The sequence below is a fragment of the Lissotriton helveticus genome, chromosome 3_1, assembly GCF_964261635.1.
Source record: "Lissotriton helveticus chromosome 3_1, aLisHel1.1, whole genome shotgun sequence".
NCBI lineage: Eukaryota > Metazoa > Chordata > Amphibia > Caudata > Salamandridae > Lissotriton > Lissotriton helveticus.
The window spans coordinates 764,967,071-764,987,468 of NC_136061.1; the positions used below are offsets into that span (position 1 = coordinate 764,967,071).

Sequence of the window (20,398 nt, forward strand, 5' to 3'; positions counted from 1 at the left end):
TGGGGCACACTTACACAAAACCCAAAGTCAGCTGGAACACTGACAAAAAAGCCTTTTGTAACTCAAAGTGAAAATGTATTTAACACTTATTGAAATAGCTTAGAAAATATTTTCTTTTAAACAGAGCATGCTGCAAAGACGAGAGATATTACCATCTTCTATCTTCAGGTATATGATAAAAGTATGTTTTTCTTTAATTTATTCAATAAAACTACCATACAGTCCAGGGTAATTTATTGCATTCTGGGAGTTGTACAGGTGTGTAGCTATCAATAGTGAAGTAGGTACAGTAGCACTAGGGCCCGAAGAGGCAAGGGTCCAACTGCACCCCAAATATAGGTGTTATCACTTCCAAACCAGGGGAAAGATTCACTTCTCCTGGATGCATTAGAGCCCGTGGCAATTTTGCTACACCACTAGATTAGTAGCCCGGATTTTAAAATCAACAAGACTACAAATCTCAGAATACAGAGAGAAAATCTGGGCTGATGAGCGACTCGAGTATGGAACTGAGAAAACAGAGAGCTCTGGACAGAGGCCTCCACTGTAACAAATAAAAAGGCCAGCATGAGACAAGCCCTCGGGGATGGCTGTCTCGGCAGGTTTCTTATTGCATGTCAACAGGTAAGATAACTAAAGATATGAAACACATATGCTGGGCTTTGTCATACTTACCCGGAACAAAGTGGACATCGGATGGGCAGTTTAAGATGCACCTATCACCTCCAGCATTCTTAGCACAGCGCAGTAACACTTTTGACGATACATAATCTGGCAGGAGCCTCTCTACTTCTAAACGAGATGAAACATAAACATTCATGGGAACAGTAGAAACTTTGCATGTGTCATATTTACGATGCGCGCAGGTACACACAGTGGGATTCAGGACCCATCTTGCAGCTTCAGGGCTCTCCAGGTGTGGAGAGCCTTAATTAATGTGAGCTCAACTGTCAACAACAGTGAGTGCTCGGGTGGGTTTACACAAATACTTTCATGCTGCGACACCAGAATTGTAATTGTGTTTTAAAGTAACAGAAACAAAAAACTTATTCATGCAGAATAATGTTATTTTTTTTTTATGTATTAAACACGTGTCTAGCGTGCACGTAGGGGTCAGCCGGGTGCTTTACAAGGCCATGGTCGCAGGCCACTGCACATTGGCCCTGGCAGGCCTTGGGCACCGCAAGTAGAACAGGATGCTTATTACAGGTCTCTGACGATTAAAGGGTTGGAACGCACTTTCAAGGAAAGCAAAAAAAAATCCTTTTTAATTACACAGCCTGACATTTGTTTTGCTGAAATACACAGTAAAAACAAGATTGAAATCACCATGAATCACAAACCCGTATATAATTAGCCATTGCATAAAAACACCAGCAGCTTAATATATGAAGAAGAAAAGCATGAAAGAAAACAGGGCAAGCCTAGATAAAAAAAAAAGCACAGGAAAGGAAGCACCGAAAGGCCCACAAAGTATCTCCTGTTTTTCACCTGTTTCAACAACGTGGCCGCGAAAGCCCATGAGTCAGCAAAGCAGAGGGGTCACGAGACAGGGCTCCATGCTTGCGTGCTTGTTAGAGGCGACGCACACGAAAACAACACGGCTTCCTAACTAATCGAGCACCGAGTGAATGAAACCTCGTCCGCGCACCGCCACCTTACCAACACAGTCTCTCTTATTCCAGTGCAGTTTGCGGCTCGAGTGGCACTGGCATTCGAAGTCTCCTGGCGTGTTTACACAGGCCTCTTGGCACCCTCCGTTGTTCATGCTGCATTCATTGATATCTGCGGAACACACACGAAAACAGCTTCAAGTGAGGATACAGCTGCCACTTATTTGCTTTACAGTAAAATAATTGCTTGTGAGAAGCTGGCCTGGGATTTGATGTTCACTAATGTAAGTGGACACCTTGCACCAGTCCAGACAACCCTTATGGTGATTTAAGAGGTTTCAGACAACCTTAGAAAGCTATCCAAGTGGTAGCTGTAGAGAGCAGCATTCAGGTTTAGTCTCAAAGGAGTGTAAAGCAGCTTGTTTTACCAGTATGCAATCTTATAGTAAAGATTAAATAAAAAGAACCACACAAAGTATCTATAAAAATATGTATTTATTATATAACACTATATAGTACGTTACAGTATCTCCAACACGGAGATAGACACAAAGCATTCAATACTTTAGCAAAGAATCACAGCAAATAGCACCACTACACAGTGTGCGCCAGGGGGGACCAAACCAAATACTAAGTGGTATAAGAACCATGACTCAGGTCAGGACAATGTCAAGAGGACGCAGAATTGCTGGGGACCCACAGAACCACCCAAGGTAAGTAGATAGGGACCCCATGGAAAGCGTGTGCAGTGTGTGAACTCAACAACGTGCTCCGTACAAGTCAAAGTGCAAGTCGAAGTTGGATTTTTAATGATTAGGGAACCCTCCCAGTGGACCCTGAGGAAACCCTGTGGAAGACAGAAGGTTGGAGAGACACCCGACCGTGGATATATGTTACCTATCCCAGGGAAGCAGGGTGCATAGGTGTGAAGAGGCATCGGAAACCGCAGTCAAACCCAATGGAGGACTTCAAGAAAGTGTCGCTGCTGGAAGAGGAGAAAGTGTCCGGAGGAATCCAAATGTGGATTCTTGAAGAGGAGTACCTGAAAGCAGAGGGGAAGTGTCTGTCACTCAGGGGTGACAAGGAGACTTGGAAGACAGATGCCCTCCGATGTCGGGTGCTTCAGGAAGGACGGTGACCTGGACTCTGCAGCTGCGAGGACCAGGCAATGCGGAGGATGACCAGGACCCAGGTACTAGCTGCCCCATGAAGGATGTAGAGTGCTGAGGGGTCGGTGTCTGGTGGGAGCACCAATAAGCCTTGGCAAATGCAACCCACGCAGGAAGTCAAGAAGGTGCACACTTGGGACCAGCAAGGAGACTCACCACAAGCAGGGAAGTCAGGGCAAGCCCTAAGCAATCAGGGGAGCCCAAAGGAAAACAAAGGTGACCCTCAAATGGACCCACAGGCCAAAGGTACAGGAGTCGCGAGGGGACCTTAAGCAGCACACCAAAAGAGAAAGGCCACGATGCACACAATGAAGTGTGGCGAAGATTCTGGTCACTGGAGGTGCTCGAGGTTGGGGCTACTTCAAGCCCAAAGATCTTCTTGCAAAGATGTCAGCAAGCCTTTGCAACTGCAAAGGGGATGCAGTACCCAGGGGTTTAGTCATTGAAACCCCCACAAGAACTACTGGCCTCAAACTTGTTAAGAGGATAGAGCCGATCTCGGGAGCTGAGGAAAACCACCACCTGAGTTGCAGAGCCCATTAAGTCCGGATCAGCTCGAGATCTGCAGACCAGTGGTCTTCGTTGCGGTGCCTGCAAATGCAGGGGAGTGACTCCTTCACTCTAAGGGAGATTGCTTCGGTTGTCCTTGATGATTCACAGGCCATTGAAGGTTCCTGTATGATGCACAGGCACTAACGATGTAGCAGACTGGAAGGGAGACGAAGCCAGGCCCAAACAAAGTCCAGAGTGCCCAGTGGTTTCAGTTCTGAATCTTATCCCACGACAAATCTGGGGATCTACACCCAGGTATGCCCTTAAGTACCCTAGGTAAAGGGTTGGGAAGATTTAGGGGACCCTCCCAGGGGAGGGTCTAAACAGGGGAGGAGATTACTCCCATGTCCTTTGTCCAGTTTCAAAGGAGAGCGGGAGCCAATGGCTCCCAGGATTGGTTTGAACTGGTCTATGCACAGGAACATCAATTGTGCCCCTCATGCAGACTATCAGGCGCTGGCAAACGCACCCACCCAGCCCTAATACACTAAATCCTGTCTGGGAGGTGGTTACACCTCCCTGTGAAGGATGCCTATTGTTCTGCCTTCCCCTGCTTGAGCCTGGCTCAGCAGCAGGAGGGCAGAAATGTGTCTCTGGGCGGCAGCAACCATTTTGTGCTTTCCGGGACTCGAAGGCTGGTACCGGGAACCCTGAGAGCCTAACTGATGGCTCTTCCAATGCTTGGAATCATACCTCCCACACCATTTACGGTGTGGGGGTATGATACCAAACATGTTAGGATTCGTTGCAGCCGTTTTCAGGATGGTCATTGCGCGATTACGCAGTGCCCCTCTATATAGTACATGGCTGTTTCCCTGACAACCCTGGAGAATGGACTCCGTAGGCTGCAGAGGTGTGCTGCTCATGTAGGGACACCCTCTCACTTATGACCAAGCACCCTGCCCTCAGCATTGTAAAGGCCTGCTATAGGGGTGACTTATACGTTTTAAGTGCAGTCACCATTAGATATAGTAAACCTATATCTTTAGTAAGTGGTGCATACACCAACTTACACAGGGGCAATGGCAGGCCTGTAGTACCATTTGGAATGGTTTCTCATGGGTGGCATAATGCATGCTGCAGCCCATGGGAGACCTCTGGGGTACCTATAGGGACATGGGTACCTTATACTAGGAACAGACAAGGGTACCCCAGAATCTAATCTTGGGTGTACCTAAGTACATAACACATCAGTTTAAGGAGAAATCAGATATACTGGGGTCCTGATTAGCAGGATCCCAGTCATACTAGTCAAAACACAGCTTAACACCTGGCAAAAAGTGGGGGTAACCATGCAGAAGGATCCTACCTTCCTACAATGCTCATTTGTCGGAAAAGTGATGAAATTCTAGAGTTTAAAGCTATGAAAGTCCACATGTCTACGTTTTAGTTGTCGCTTCGATCTGTAAGATATTTACCAGATTAAAAAAGGAGTAGTGATGAGAAATTAGCAAGGCTTTGATTTGCAATTTTATATAGCGGGCCGTGGCCGGAAGGCATCAGAGCACTATACAACAGTAGCAGGATACAAGGGTACAGCACGTTATCTTATCTTATCTTAACATTTACTTATAAAGCGCACGGTCACCCCAGGGTTTCATGGCGCTACTCCTGCTTAAGTTATTACATCAGACCCTACTAGTAGGCTAGTCCAAACAGCCACGTCTTGAGTGCCTTACGAAAGCCCAAAAGGTTGTCGCAGCTTCTCATTGTTACCAGAAGAGCGTTCCACAAGGTGGGTGCCAGGTAAGAAAATCTGCAACCTCCGACCCGTTTGAGCTTTATAGTCGGGACCGAAAGAAGATGCAGATAAGATGAGCGCAAATTGCGACGAGAGACGTGTTTATTTATTATAGCCTTGATGAATTTTGGGCTGTTGCCTTGCAGTGTCTTAAAAGCGAGGCACCCGGTCTTGAATGCCGCACGTTGCTCCACGGGAAGCCAGTGGAGCTTGAGCAACAATGACCTAGCAGAGTGCCATTTTGGCTGTTTATATATTAATCTGGCTGCCTGGTTCTGCACCATTTGCAACCGTTTCATTAGATACTGAGGCACGCCAATATAGAGGGAATTTGCAAAATCAAGGCGAGAAAGAACCAGTGCTATCACCACCTGGATCAACACAGAGTGAGTCAACAGATGAGCAATCTTCCTAATTTTAAGGAGCTGATAAAGACTGGAGGAGACCACTGCACCCACCTGTCCTTTTAGCGAGAGGTCTGCATTGATTATTACCCCAAGACTTTTTACCGACAAGGATGGAACGGGAGGGAGACCCAGTTTACTGGGCCAAAAATGAGGACCCCAACAATCCTCACTCCTCCCAGGCAGCACCAATTCCGTCTTACCCGGGTTGAGCTTCAATTGGTTGCTGTCCATCCAGTGTTGGATATGTAGCATGGTGGTTTGGAATTCCGCAACAGCGTTAGGCCCGTCTAGGGGGAAGATCAACTGAAGATCGTCTGCATAATTAAAAACAGTAACCTTTCGATTCTTTAAAGAGTGGAGCAGAGGCCTCAGATAAAGATTGAACAGTAATGGCGACAGGGATGAACCCTGTGGTACTCCACAAGCGGTGTTCACTGCTGTGGCAGTAAGGGTGCCCAGTCGTACAGCTTGCGTTCTGCCAGTTAAGAAAGATTTAAGCCAGTTGTAGGCAGACCCTTGGCTGCCTGCTTGTTCCACACGGTTTAACAAGATGTTATGATCGACCGTGTCGAACGCTGTCGACAAATCCAAAAGCACCAAGGCCTGAGGAGTTCCCCTGTCCGCGTTAGCTTGTAAGGTATCCAAGACGGCCAGAACTACCGCCTCTGTTGAGTGGGCTGTTCGAAAGCCCGCTTGGTTAGGCTCCAGATATTCCGTTTGTTCCACAAAGCTAGATAGACATCTGGCCACATGGGCCTCCAGGATTCTGGACAGCCAGGGGAGGAGCGATATGGGGCGGTAGTTGCCAGGTCTTTTCAGAAGGGGGACGATTGTGGCAGCCTTAAAAGCAGGCGGTACTACCCCCTGATTCAAAGATGCATTGAAAAAAGGAAGGATGCTATGTGGCAATGCTGTAAATATATCTTTCATAATGGCTGGAGGGCAGCAGTCCTTCGGAGAGCCAGACTTTACCCGGACAAGTAAGTCAGGGAGGTTTTTGGGGCATAAGGCGGCGAGAGAGGTCATAGTAACCGAGTTTCTAGAAACATCGTTCTGGCATGCTGTGTTAGTCAAAGGAGAGATGCTTGATCTGATGGTTACAATTTTGTCCACGAAAAAATTGTTTAATACATTGCACATCTCTTGCGTAGGAGCATAGTTTGGAAGTGTTCTCTCATCACTACTGATCTCGCCAACAATTTTGAATATCTCCTTGGTTCTGTTATCCGCATTAAGTATTCTAGCTGAGAAATATGTTGCTTTGGCCATCAATATTGCTTTTTTATATGCTGTGCGAGCCGACAGATACTTAAGTCTGTCTGAAGTGAGATATCCGTGCCTCCATTTCCTTTCTAGTTGTCTAAGCGACAATTTTTGTGATTTCAGTTCGGCAGTGAACCATTTGTGAGCATCTTGGTGTCTAGTGCGAGAAAATGGAATCAAGGGGGCGTGCTCATCACTGCCCGATTCCAACCATTCCGCGATGGCAATTTCCATTATGTCAACATTTGAGTTGAAAGTAGGAAGAGAATCGGTAAGGGTGTGAATGAACTCTTGAGTTTCAAGAGTTCTCCATTTTCTTTTCAACCCTCCCTCGACCTTTGGTTGTTTCTGCCTGTTACTGAGACTGAGCGTACAGTCAATCAGGTAATGGTCTGACCATATACAAGGAGATATCAGGGGTACCGATATTAGCAAGTTGTGGGACCAGATGTGGTCCAGTGTATGTCCTTTGATATGAGTAGGGGAGGACACAATCTGGGTTAAGTTCAGGTTGGATAATAATTCATACAGTTTTACTGCTTGTGGTCCGCCATGTATGTCGTTAACCCAGTAATTCAGATCCCCAACAAGTAAGACCCTGGAGTGATTTGTCAGAAGGTTAGCCATTTGTTCGCAGAGTAAGAGCGGACATGATGGCATGGACTGAGGGTGGGGGGGGGGCGGTAAATCAGCACTAGTACGATAGTTCCCGCAGTGGAATCTAGGGAGACTACCATGTTCTCCACATCGGGCAATTCCAAGGAGGGCCTTAAGGTGCTATTAAGTTTCTTATGTATGATAGCTGCCACGCCCCCACCTGACTTGCCTGGGTGCCGGTTGACATTCAGAATATAGTAATCTGAGGGGTGGGCTGCTAATATGTCTGGTGTAGACTCCGGAGTCAGCCATGTTTCTGTGAGCAGCAACACGTCCGGCTTTTCCGTAGAGAGCAACAAAAAGATGTCAAGCTGGTGTTTGACTAATGACCTGGTGTTAAGATAGAGAAGGCGAATGTTCAATGACTTGGGAGGGGTTGGGCCGCTAGGAGAAGGGGCGTAGAGGGGTGTGGTCGAATCCGCTATTTCGTTTCCTATTTGGTGCAACCGAATGCGGTTAACCACATCGTGAGGCAGCAGGGTGCGATGTTTCGCCAGTGCTCTTAATTCCTGGGATGTGTAGGATAGATTTTGGCCAGGGGTTGTGGCCCATGGGCCCAGTTGGGCGCGGACGGGTGCAGACAGGCTTGCCTTAGGCACGCCTTCGGCACGCCATCGGCGCGCCTGCTGCGCTCGCCCGCTGCACGTTCTATCCAGACACATTTAAATAAGGTGTGGCCAGTGTTGAGAAGATGCGTCCAACGACTGGACGGCTGACTGCGCGTCACGTCCAAGATGGCGCTACCCGGCTGTGATTAAGGTCGGGAGTGCTGCGGAGCCGTGGCAGGGTAGGACAGAGCCCCGAGGAATGCCAGCAACAACACGCTGATTTTATTGTATTATTATTATTTTTTTTAAAGTTCCAAGAGCACGAAAATACAACGCAAAATATCAGGCACTCCAACCCCAAATTCCCTTCAGGCACACAAAGTAAAATGATAACAGATACGAGTGGTTTAAAATTCGAACCAGACTAGCGAGCAAAAAGCGGACAGGAGCAGCGTTCGGCAATAATGTGCCCGGTTAAATAGCTTTGCCCAGTGCTGAGGAGATGCGTCCAACGACTGGACCGCTGACCGCGCGAAGCGCGTGTCGCATCCAAGATGGCGCTACCCGGCTGTGATTAAGGTCGGGAGTGCTGCGGAGCCGTGGCAGGGTAGGACAGAGCCCCGAGGAATGCCAGCAACAACACGCTGAAAGTTCCAAGAGCACGAAAATACAACGCAAAATATCAGGCACTCCCACCCCAAATTCCCTTCAGGCACACAAAGTAAAATGATAACAGATACGAGTGGTTTAAAATTCGAACCAGACTAGCGAGCAAAAAGCTGACAGGAGCAGCGCTCGGCAATAATGGGCCCGGTTAAATAGCTTTGCCCAGTGCTGAGGAGATGCGTCCAACGACTGGACCGCTGACCGCGCGAAGCGCGTGTCACGTCCAAGATGGCGCTACCCGGCTGTGATTAAGGTCGGGAGTGCTGCGGAGCAGTGGCAGGGTAGGACAGAGCCCCGAGGAATGCCAGCAACAACACGCTGAAAGTTCCAAGAGCACGAAAATACAACGCAAAATATCAGGCACTCCCACCCCAAATTCCCTTCAGGCACACAAAGTAAAATGATAACAGATACGAGTGGTTTAAAATTCGAACCAGACTAGCGAGCAAAAAGCTGACAGGTTACAATCATTAAATTGAGACAGTTGTATTGGTAGCTGTGACCAGGACACATGCAGCAGGTGGTCATGGGTCATACACAGTTCAATCATCGATTAAGATGGTGGAGTTACATAATGAAAGTAGCTTGCGTCCTAGTGGAGAGTAACTTAAGTTTGGTCGAGGGTGATTAACAAAGGTGTCTGTCAGGACGAGCTTAAGGTCCTTTTGATGGCATTGGGCTCTGAAATCAATGTTCAGTACTGTATATCTCAGCATTTCCCATAGCTCACACAGAATGTTAAGGGCGCATATTAATATTATAGCCCCTCCCATTTCTCCTCGATAAGATGCATAGCATTTTACAACCTAAGGTATAGTCATTATATTAACTAACCCGCTACATATCAGCTGCGTGCCAAGAAAAGACACCACAATTGCATTGCACATGCCAACAGGCTTGGGGTAAACTTTATATGGTGTCCCTTTGGATGTATGACGTTACAACGCATACTTTTACTCCGCGTACCATTACAACGCGGTATTTACAACGAATACCGTTACAACGCATAGCGCTTTGGGGTGCTGGATAGTGGTAAGTATAATTTACTATTCTAACTCCAGTCCCCGTGGACCCTAGGGAAGGTGTTGGATAGTAAATTAAACTTACCTCTTATCCTAGAGCGCCCCCCAGCGCAATGCGTTGTAATGCCATGCGTTGTAATGCCCGCGTTGTAATGGTAGTGCGGAGTAAAAGTTGCGTCGTAACGGGTGTATACCGTCCCTTTTAACATGTACTGCAAAACCACCAACTCCAACATGGTGGACAGAGGCTGCCCTTGCCACATGAACCAGCAACAGTGCAACCAAATGCAGTACATTCGCTACAAGTATTTTGTATTGTTCATGTACCTCTTTTGTGTGGTTTGCAGTCACAATTCCATTTTAGTCACTCTCAAGGAAGATTTTGGCAAGCAGTCAAGGACCACCTCAAGGGAGGTGTGGTATAGTAGCATATAAATTTAATAGCTGCAGTAAGGATGTCCAGCCATGGTTGCGGCTATATAAATATTCTCACTGTACAAACCGTAATTTAACTCCTAGGAATCACAACATAGAACTGTATATATTATTCACAATGAAACACTTGTAAAAACAATCTAGCAGTAAAACCAGGGCCTCTGACTATGTATAAATATATAAAGTTTGAAATCATAATATAACAGCAAACCTCAGCAAATTCCTGCAAAGAATATCATAGCAATGCAGTTAATGAACAGATAAAAGCAGTGAATACTGTTTGCAAACAGAACATTACAGTCACCAAAACACTGACATAAGTGCATTTCAAAAGGGGGAATTAGCAACCCCTCTCCAAAATGGACACTTTGGTGAGTTTCACTATTTGGTACCGTCATGCTTGTTACCACTATATCACCAGAAGGGAACAAAACAAATGGTAAATGATCAAAAATAGAACTGTTCGGTGAGTGAATGTACTGAATCCAGCAAGTGAAGCCATCCTCCCAGGTTTAGAGATGGTCATGAGGGTTGCTGTATAATGTGGAGATTGCCTGGCTCCAGGGGCGGCTGGTGACATTTGAAAGTGGTGCGGCGTAAATACTGCACTGTGGCGAGCGTGCGCAGCGAGCGAGGCCCAACCACCTATGGGGGATTCGGGGGTTCTCCCACGAGAACATTTTGAAAAAAGAGTGGGCAAATGGTGCAATCTTAAGCACCCTGGACTCACACAGGCACACTGCTCACCCTGCGCTTACACAGACATCACCAACCCTGCACTGTCACAGACATCACTCACCCTGGACTCACACAGGCACACTGCTCACCCTGCGCTCACACAGACATCACCGACCCTGCACTGTCACAGACATCACTCACACAGGCACACTGCTGACCCTGCGCTCACACAGACATCACTCACCCAGGACTCACACAGGCACACTGCTCACCCTGCACTTACACAGACATCACCAACCCTGCACTGTCACAGACATCACTCACCCTGGAATCACACATGCACACTGCTCACCCTGCACTCACACAGACATCACTCACCCTTTAATGCACTGCACTCAATAGGTTTCATGTCTTTCAGCCTGTCTAGGCCCGACATTGCCTGGTGACAGACTCCAGTACATAACACCACGTCAGCTGGGCCCTCTGAGCAGCTGGGGGTGCTCAGCACAGACCCAAGAATGCAAGCAGCCCCCCCCAGACACTGGTGTTATTGTAGGCTGTTCGTCACTGCAACAGTCTACACTGCAAAGGAATGTGGATTATATGTTTTGGGATAAAGAATATTTTATTCATTTTTTCTTGCAGTTTATCTAACCTGAGCTTCGCCCAAAGGCTTTGGAGTGTTGAACAAGATCACATTTTAGGCATAAGGAATTTAGGTAATTTGCCCAGAATTGCAGGACAGAAGGAGGAGTTTCGATCTGAACCCTGTTCCTCTATGCAAGTTAGTACCCGTTAGCCACCATACCACATCTCCTCTTCAGGCAGCAGAGATGTGATCAGCCACTCGTGGATTTCCTGTTGAGCTCATATGTTTGACTGCTTGTCCCACATTCAGTCCCTCAACAACCTCTTGAGGCGGTGGGGGGTGCGCCAAGGGAGAATAACATTAAGAAAAACTTACCTGCCCGCCTCTGCTCCTGGTCCGCGTTGGCGCCTCATCTCCAAAACAGGAACCGGAACAGCAGCACCAATCTGCAGTGCCAGGGCACAGTTAATCCTCGCCCGCAGCACGCCCATTAGGAGACCGAGGGGCTCCTAATGGGCATGCGCTAACAAGTTAAAACACAAGTGCGCATGCGTGGGCACGGTGCGAAAATTCGCCCTCCGTCCCCACTCATGCGCACTTGTGTTGTGCTGCTGCCTGCTGCCCCCATGTCTGACAATGCATGTCAGTCAACATGACGGCGGTCTGACGTCATGCTGGCTGGCATGCATTGTCAGCTCTCCTTCGGTGTCGGTCTTTGAACTTAAGTAAACTATTCAGTTTACTTAAGTTCAGAAACGTCAGAGCTGCGGGTGGCTGCGGGCGGGGGGGGGGGGCTACGCCCCCACGCCCTAATGGACGCACCGCGCCTGCCTGGCTCTCGAGGGTCAGTCAGCAGTCCCTTATCTGAGGGAGGGGTCTTCTCAGAATACTGTTTACCCCACTGACATGGTAGAGGGGTCCACAAGTACGAAGGGCTTCACTGGGGTCACAAAGACCACCCAATATAGCCAGCTGAAAGCCATCCAAGTTCTGGACCACCTCAACAGCAGAGTAAAAATCAAGAACAAAGGAGAAAATAAAATCCGATGCAGCGACGGCAGTGTGCACACTAGGCAAAGTGAGCCGGGCTCAATACCATTTTGTAGCTGTGCAATGCTTGGCCAGCCCTAGCCACTCTTAATGCAGCAGCAAGGATGGTCACAGGAGCAAAAAGTTTCTACCACATCTTCCCAGCAACAATTAGTCTAAACGGCTACCTATCGAACTACGCTATTGCTTTAAGACCGCCTGTTTCATCTACAAAGTTCTGCACACTGGTAAACCAGCATACCACGCATCTAAACTCACAAAGGCAGGCCAAACAAGAAATCTAAGAAGCTCCAACACACTTCTCCTCAACCCCCCTCAAAAAATAAAATGCCCTCTTCCGTTGCTTCTCAGGCAATGCCCCCAAAACGGTACATATCAGAACTAACCCTTCCTTCATGAGCTTCTTGTTCACTCAATACCTCACTCATCTAGGAAATGAAATCTAAGTCTCTCATTCTAGCTTGTTTTCGCCCTATGACTTTACACTGACTTGACTCTCACTACTTTAAGTATATTGTATTGTTACTGATTGATAATTGACTGGACAATGTTGTAAAGTGCTCCAACACCCTTGGGTCTAGCAAGCGCTATAGAAAACCCTTAAAAGAATAAACAATTAAATAGTCTGGCCTCTTTTGAAGCGTTTTCTGCCATTCCAGATGCAGTATCCGCTTCTCTAGACTCTTTGGGCATACAGGAGGCTTCTATACAAGGTCATTAGCAGGCCATCAGATGTCCAATGGGACAGTCAAGGTTGCTGCCAAATAAAAGGGAGTATGCAACTCTCAGTTGAACACTTTTAAACTGCTAACAGCAGCAGGTGCATTTAAAAGTGTTGAGTAAACTAAAGGGCATTTCCAGCCCATACCCACAATCAGCTGTGGTCTGACTAACTGTCCATCAGTGCATCTTGAAAATTGAAACAGGCAGCCACATAAAATGCAATCGAGTTTCTCTCCAAATAGAGGAGCCTGGGAAGGTGACCATCCTCAGTGCTGCAGAATGTGGGAACTGACTGAATTCAGCAGCCTATTCTTGAACCAGAACTTGGACTGCATTGTTCTACCTGTGTCTAGGTACAGAAATGCATACAGCAGCAGCTACACTTTCAGTGTGCTAGGACACTGACTCTATCCCAGCACAGCATGCCTTACTTTCCTTTGTACAAGTTGTGCCCTGCCTGCAACAACTGAAGGTCAAACACAGCATAGCTGGAACCTCAGACCTGGCCACCACACTCAGTGGCCCATGAAGGGAATGAATACACCCTCTGCATTGTAACTTCACAAGTTGCTGAAAGAAAAACATGGATTCTAATAAGTGGTTGACTTTCTTAAGCTCTGGTTCTATGTAAGATGCACTGATTTACGCAAGATCTACAGACATTCCAGGTATGTCTTCCTGTATGAGTAATTACACTACACAGATGGAAATTATTTATCAAGCACATAATAGAAGCTGAATTATTCAGCTCTTTGTAGTAAGCATTTAGGCTACATCCATTTTACCAACCTTCCTATAAGGAAGTAAACTTTCAAACTTGCAGGTTACATGGAGCTACTTGAAACTGCCACACAACTAACTGAATTATGCTACCTTGATTGTATTTGTGACCTGCAGAAAAATCTTTGCAACAAAAGCTTGAACCCACCGAGATGTCATTTTTTAAAATACAAATTTGTGGTGTAAATGTAGATACTGCGATATGCAGCGTGCTCCTTACCCCTCTTAGCTATTTTATGAGTGTTTAAAACTGTACCGACTAGTTATTTACCATTATTAAGCCAGAACAGATTCACAATCAGGTATTTCTTGTTGCAAATTTATTCTGCTGGAGTTTTAAACAATAATACATAGACTGATTGTCATTCAATCAACCCTTCATGGCACTCCCTCATGACTCCACTCTTTCTTTATAGGTACCTGAAGTAAATTATTTATATTTCCATCACTGATGGATTATCGCATATTGCACTGTATTGGTCACTGCAGATATCTTGGTACACCTTGCAGTGGCTGCTGTGGTGGGAAACCGTTTCTGTTTATCCCAGACCCACTCTGCAACAAAGAGTGTGCAGTAACAGCGATGGGGCCAAGGTAAGTTATGAAGTTTATCTGTTGGCTACACGGTTGTGGAGCATGAGGCAGAGGCTCCACCCATTCAAAGCATCTCCAACTGAAACACATTTCAACTCTAAACAGTCTAAGAACACACCATGTAGTTAGGTCATCGCCAGGCAACATAGAACTCTGATGAAGAATGCCGGAGAAGCATTCACCAACAGGTAAGATACTACATACCTTCCATTCTCCTTATATATAAAAAAACTAAAAAATATATACATCTAACATGGCAATCATTCCCGAAACGTCTTGGGAATGACATGTACCCTTGAACTCCTTCTTAGACCAACGTGAAAATCCCCAGAACCTAAACTATCACTTAGATCATTTTTGTTCGTACAAACTTCGGTACCAGTCTGCCCTTTAACAATTTTTGCAAGATTCCACCAGTGTCCCCCCGAGACATGAACAGCATTATTGCAGATTCTCAAAACTTTGACAGGCTTGCTAAACTTGCTATCACCCTTTTTAACATGAATTGAAGACTTGATCCTGACTAAATCCCCATCAACCAATGGGGCAGTCTTGGCACTTTTCTTTTCATCAAATCAGGTTTTAAGTTTACCTTGAGATTCAGACATATTTAATCTCACAATCTCCATGAGTTTGCTTAAATCAGACTCTGATTTGAGCCATTTATTCATCCAACAAGGTCTGAAACTCGTGTTTGCCTTGCGTTTCCTAAGTAGTTCAAATCGAGAGATTTTAGTAGAACAGTGGTGAGTGGTCCTGTAGAACCCCGATATGATGTTTAAAAATTTAACAAGGTCATGATTCCCAGACCTTGCCCACTTGATGCATTCTCCCACCACACAGTGCATCCTCTCAACAAGAGCTTTTGGCATGTCTAATAGCACAAGAGGCAGGAAAGCCTTCAAACTCCCCACGCACAAATTGAGTCCCAATGTAGGATACAAGCGTTTCGGGGAAGCCTTCTCTCAAAAATATTTCACTTAAGAAAGAAATAATGGAAGAAGCATTGGCCTCCTTCACCAGCTTGCTTTCAGGCCACCTGGAGGCATAGTACATGAGTACAAGGAAAAGGTCAGTGTCCACACGACAAACTATCAAAAGGACTCATGACATCAATCCCCACTTTCATATAAGTCCAGGGAGACAAGCAATGGGTAGTAAAGGAGGAGATATAGTCTTTAATCCCTTGTCAGCCACACTATACACCCAGCACTTGGCCACCAACTCCTCGACTTCACCATCCATCCTTGGCCACCAAAAGTTTTTTGAATGTGACGCTTAGTAAAAGTCGCCCCCAAGAGCCCCCATCATGAGAATTTCTGATGATCTCTTGTCCAACAGTATGAGGTGGAATAAGTTTATCATATCTAACCAGCAAACCATCCTCAATAGACAATTCATTCTCAATCTTACAATAAGGTTGGAGAAGAGGAGACAAAACTTTCTCTCTGGGCCAGCCATTATGTACAAATTCACAAACTTGTTGGAGTAAGGCATCACCTTTTAAAGCATCTCTCCATTCCTTTTCAGAACTTAAGGTTGGAGTAGGTAAATCCAAAACAGCCACAAAGCAATCATCACAGTCTTCTTCAGACAAATCACTGAAAACGACTTCAACACTCTCATCACTCTTTTGAGTCAAATTGATATTGCAAAAATCTAGAAACCATTCTTAAAATCCTAGGTGTACAACATTTGTTGTTACCAGCAATAAGGATGGAAACCAACGGCTTGTGATGAGTTAGTAGCATGAAGCGTCTGCCCCAAATATATGGGCGGAATTTTTATATGGCCCACAAACATGCTAAAAGTTCCTTTTCAATAACTGAATAGTGTACCTCAGCTTTCCTCAAAACTCTCAATGCAAAGGCAACAGTGTCTTCACAACCATGATATTTTTGCGTAAGAATGGCTCCAAGACCAACCTTGTTTGCATCAATAATAATGCAAGAAAGAAAATCAGGGTCAAAAGGCTTGAGGGCTTTGCTCTTACTCAGTAAGGACTTAATGAGATCAAAAGCTGATGCGCACTCGTTAGACCACATGAATTTGACTCCCTTTTTAAGCAGATTACTGATGGGTCGGACTAGAATGGCAAAATCAGGAACAAAACGCGCATAGTACTCACACAAGCCTAGGAGGAACGTGACATCAACCTTGCCTATGGGAGCACAAGCGCTGACAATTGCTTCCACTGAACCTTGTCTTTTGCTTAACAGCATCTTGGGTTAATAAATGACCCACATATTCAACCTCAGAACAAAAAAACATGCATTTCTCCGACTTTAAAAAAACACCTTTTTCCTCAAAAAGTTGGAAGACTTTATGCAAGATAGTGTCATGTGAACAAGCATCCTTTAAAAAAAATATCGCCCTGAAAAACTAGTACTCCATCAATACCCTTCAACAGTTATTGCATCACTGTCTGAAACACAGAGGCCGTGGATGCCAAGATATTCCAGGGGGCAAAATAAATGCAGTAAGGTGGCGAGACTCGGGATGAAGCTCTATCTGGTGGTAAGCGCAAGCTAGATCTAATTTAGAGAAAAAGTTGGCTCCCTGGATACATGCAAACATGTCATTGATCGTTGGCAAGCAATGAGAATCAAACCTTGTTCAGAGATCTTAAGTCCACATAAACCCTAATCTAGTCACACCTCTTGTAAGCCACTACTAAATGGGACAACCACAATTATGATTCTGTGGGTTCATTGATACCCTTATCGCAAAGACCCTTAAGCTCCTTATCGAGATCATCTCTGACGCTGAATGAAACACCCCATAGTTTATGTTTTAGGGGGATTGCACTTTCTTTAACAATGATTTTGTGTTTGAACCCTAGGATCTTACCCAATTTTTCTCCAAAAACAGAAGGGAAACTTTCCTTCCACTTTTGACCATTGTCACTACAACTAGCAATGGAAATTTGTTGCTTAGTACTCGGCCTTAGGATAATACCGAAAAGGCCTTGGTGAAACCATCCTAGTATATTGAGTCCCTTGACAGCTACATAAACGTTCCCTCTTATCTTCTTTCCCTTAAACTCCATATCATCTTAAAAAAAACTAGTATCTCAATGCCGCATCCTTCGTAGGAAACCGAACATCGATCAGGAGGTTCTAAAATTATGTCATACCACGTTTCCTCAAAAAGTTTTTGTATGATCATGGGGATTCTGGCTCCAGAATCAACTAACAATTTCAAAATCTTACCTCCAACAATGACTTCAGCAACAGGATCAATGAAGAAGAATTGCAAGTAATAGATGTATTATTGTATTATGGCTAATCTGACTACACACATGATTGTCAAAAATGACTGAAACAACTACAGACTCAGAGTCTTCCTCAGACTCGACCGTACGTACAACCAACTTCTTAGAATTTTTCAGTTTAAGACTCACTTTTGCAATTTGTCCAACTTTCTTGCAGTACTTGCACGTGACACTAGATGTGGGAAACCACCCACCCTTGCAATGTGGTGGATTTCCACAATGCATACAAACATTACTGTTAGAAAATTTGCCAGTTCTAACTTTGTTGGGAGTACCATTCCCAGAACGTACATTCTTTTGTTTAGGTTTGCTGACAGTAATGGCACTAACAGGCTCTAGTAACTTATCCTCAAGTTCTCTTAAAGAAATAATTAAAATTTCAATGCTTTTAGCAACCTTAATAGTTTCCTCAAAAGATGGATTACCCATAGCTAGCAGCTTTTGTCTTATTTGTTTGTCCTTACACTGACAAACAAATTGATTGCAAACAAGTTGATCTGTGAATTCTTCAAACAAACACACTGCTGCTAACCGCCTTAAGACAGATATGTAAGCATCTACATCCTTCCCATCATTTTGTTTTCTCTTAAATAACTTGTGGCAAAGCCCCATGAGACTAGGCTGTTTTTCAAATCTATTTTTAAGTTTGGTAAGAGTCTATTGATATTCATCAATATTGTCACCATCAGTCCTCGGAATGTCTGGAAGACGTTTGAATATTGATCTGCCCTCAAAACCAAGAGAGTGTAGTAGGAGACATTTCTTCCTTTCAGTATAAAATCTTGATACACCAATGGCACCCAAATAAGTCTAGAAGGCATCAAACCATACTTCCCATCGCACAGGTGGTTCACCAGGATTGTCTAGAAACGAGGGTGATGGAGAAAAAACTTGCATATTAGAAAAATAAATAGTAGAGGAGAACTAAATAACTACATTTTGATAAAAAAACATGAAGGTGGACAGTTGGATAAATGTAAAAAATAGACACCACTGCAGACTGACAAATGAAAAATACAGAATTCACTAAGTAGAGATGGTGCTAAATGTTGCCCATGTAAATTGAAAAACCATGCGTGTAAGAGAAAACGCCTTGTGAGCAACATACAGTAAGTTTATCCAAAACAATTTGAAGCTAGTGAGAGCATGAAACACCCTGTGAGAAACACGCAGTTGTATTATGCAGATACAACTTGAAGTCAGTGGAACTGTGCATGTCGTTGAAAATTATTTTAAAAAAACAAACAAATAATAGGACCACATACGCTGTGCGTGTCGACGAAGCATGCAGGAATAAAAGTTGAGAAAAAATCACCAGACAAAGCAGTGCACATTGGCGAAGATGCATAGGTATTAAATGTAGCAGAATGTACTTATCCTCCAAATGTCATTTGTGCAAAACAATAAATGTTCACAAACATCGTCAGATAAGTCTCTCGACAGGTGGAATGTGAATATTCAGGAAGCCTTTACTCTACACACTCACTCTACTGTTCGTAGAGGGCATGGCAGTGCTCCTGCATATGTTTGCAAAAATAATATTAACACAGAGAAAATAAAATGTGTTTAATGTCTGCCCCAAGCATTCACCCAGTTTACATATAAGCTTGTATCTTACATGTCGATGCCGGAATGAAGCTCCCCTATGTGCAATTATGCACCCCCAAAAAGAACAATCAGCTGCAACTAGTCAGGGCTTCAACTGAAGGGGTTAAGAGAAGTTACCCCCCCTGAGATTAAAGTCTCGTACTTTAAAGTTTCACAAGTTTATGCACCAACCAAAGTGCAGAAATGCTGGAAAGTGCTCACTTGCTGCGTTAGCCTCTCCATGCAAACCTTAGTCTTCGGAGACTCCGCCTTTTAGTGTACCTACTCCAACTCATCTACATGCACCTCCATTTCCTCTAGAAAAGTCTTTATTGTACTCATCTTCATCTTAATGGCCCTATTCGTGGACCGCATGTCTTGGAGCAGGTTAGCAAGCCCAAACAGAGATCTTTCTCTGCATCCACATTCACCTGGGGGTGATGGTCTTGGGCAGAATGTGTATCTAAAAGGTATTTTGCTTATGCCTTCTTCGATTGTTCTCCTTATGGGCCACGATAAGGCACTAGGACTCATATCACAATGAACAGAAACAGGGAGTGTACCATACATAAACATTACTCCCTCAGAAATACAGTGATGTAGCAGGCTGGCATGCCAAGCCATTCTATCTGGTCTCCTCTCCTGTTTCCCCTTAAAGCTGATGCCTGCCAGCTCTCTCTGGTGTCACTATGGTACAGTCACAGACAGAAAAATGCCCCAAAGGTGCTGACCTGGTTTCAGCAAAGGATCATCAGGCATAGCTGAGGGGCTCCACAAAATAGCATCACCCTACCAGAAGAACTCCTCACTCACCTTTGCTTGGCGACGATGGAACCAAGCTGTGATCAACCGCTACCATATTGCATCAACAGAAGCACTGAAATGGGGAGGAAGGGCACACCACACTTTCAAATGTATGGGTTGCTCTTGGGGCTGGTGCAGTTCCACTTTTATTCTGGAAGATCTCATACACCTCAGGGTCATAAATCAAGCACCCCTCTAGTCCCCAGAAACGTAATCTTTTAGCCTACCTCCAATACCTAATGCCAA

General features: G+C 45.1%; 1 protein-coding gene across 9 annotated transcripts in view; it reads right to left on the reverse strand.

The window, feature by feature from the left end:
* The window catches only part of SCUBE2 (signal peptide, CUB domain and EGF like domain containing 2), a 676,704-nt gene that overhangs the window by 255,521 nt on the left and 400,785 nt on the right, over positions 1-20,398 (reverse strand). For 7 of the 9 annotated variants that reach the window (XM_078680979.1, XM_078680978.1, XM_078680976.1 and 4 more), the window contains 2 exons: positions 1,663-1,785; positions 676-792 (listed from right to left, as the gene is read on the reverse strand). In XM_078680979.1, coding sequence (XP_078537105.1) covers positions 676-792; positions 1,663-1,785 — 240 coding nt within the window. The remainder of the gene's footprint in view (positions 1-675; positions 793-1,662; positions 1,786-20,398) is intronic. The other 2 variants (XM_078680981.1, XM_078680980.1) reach the window with 1 other exon arrangement.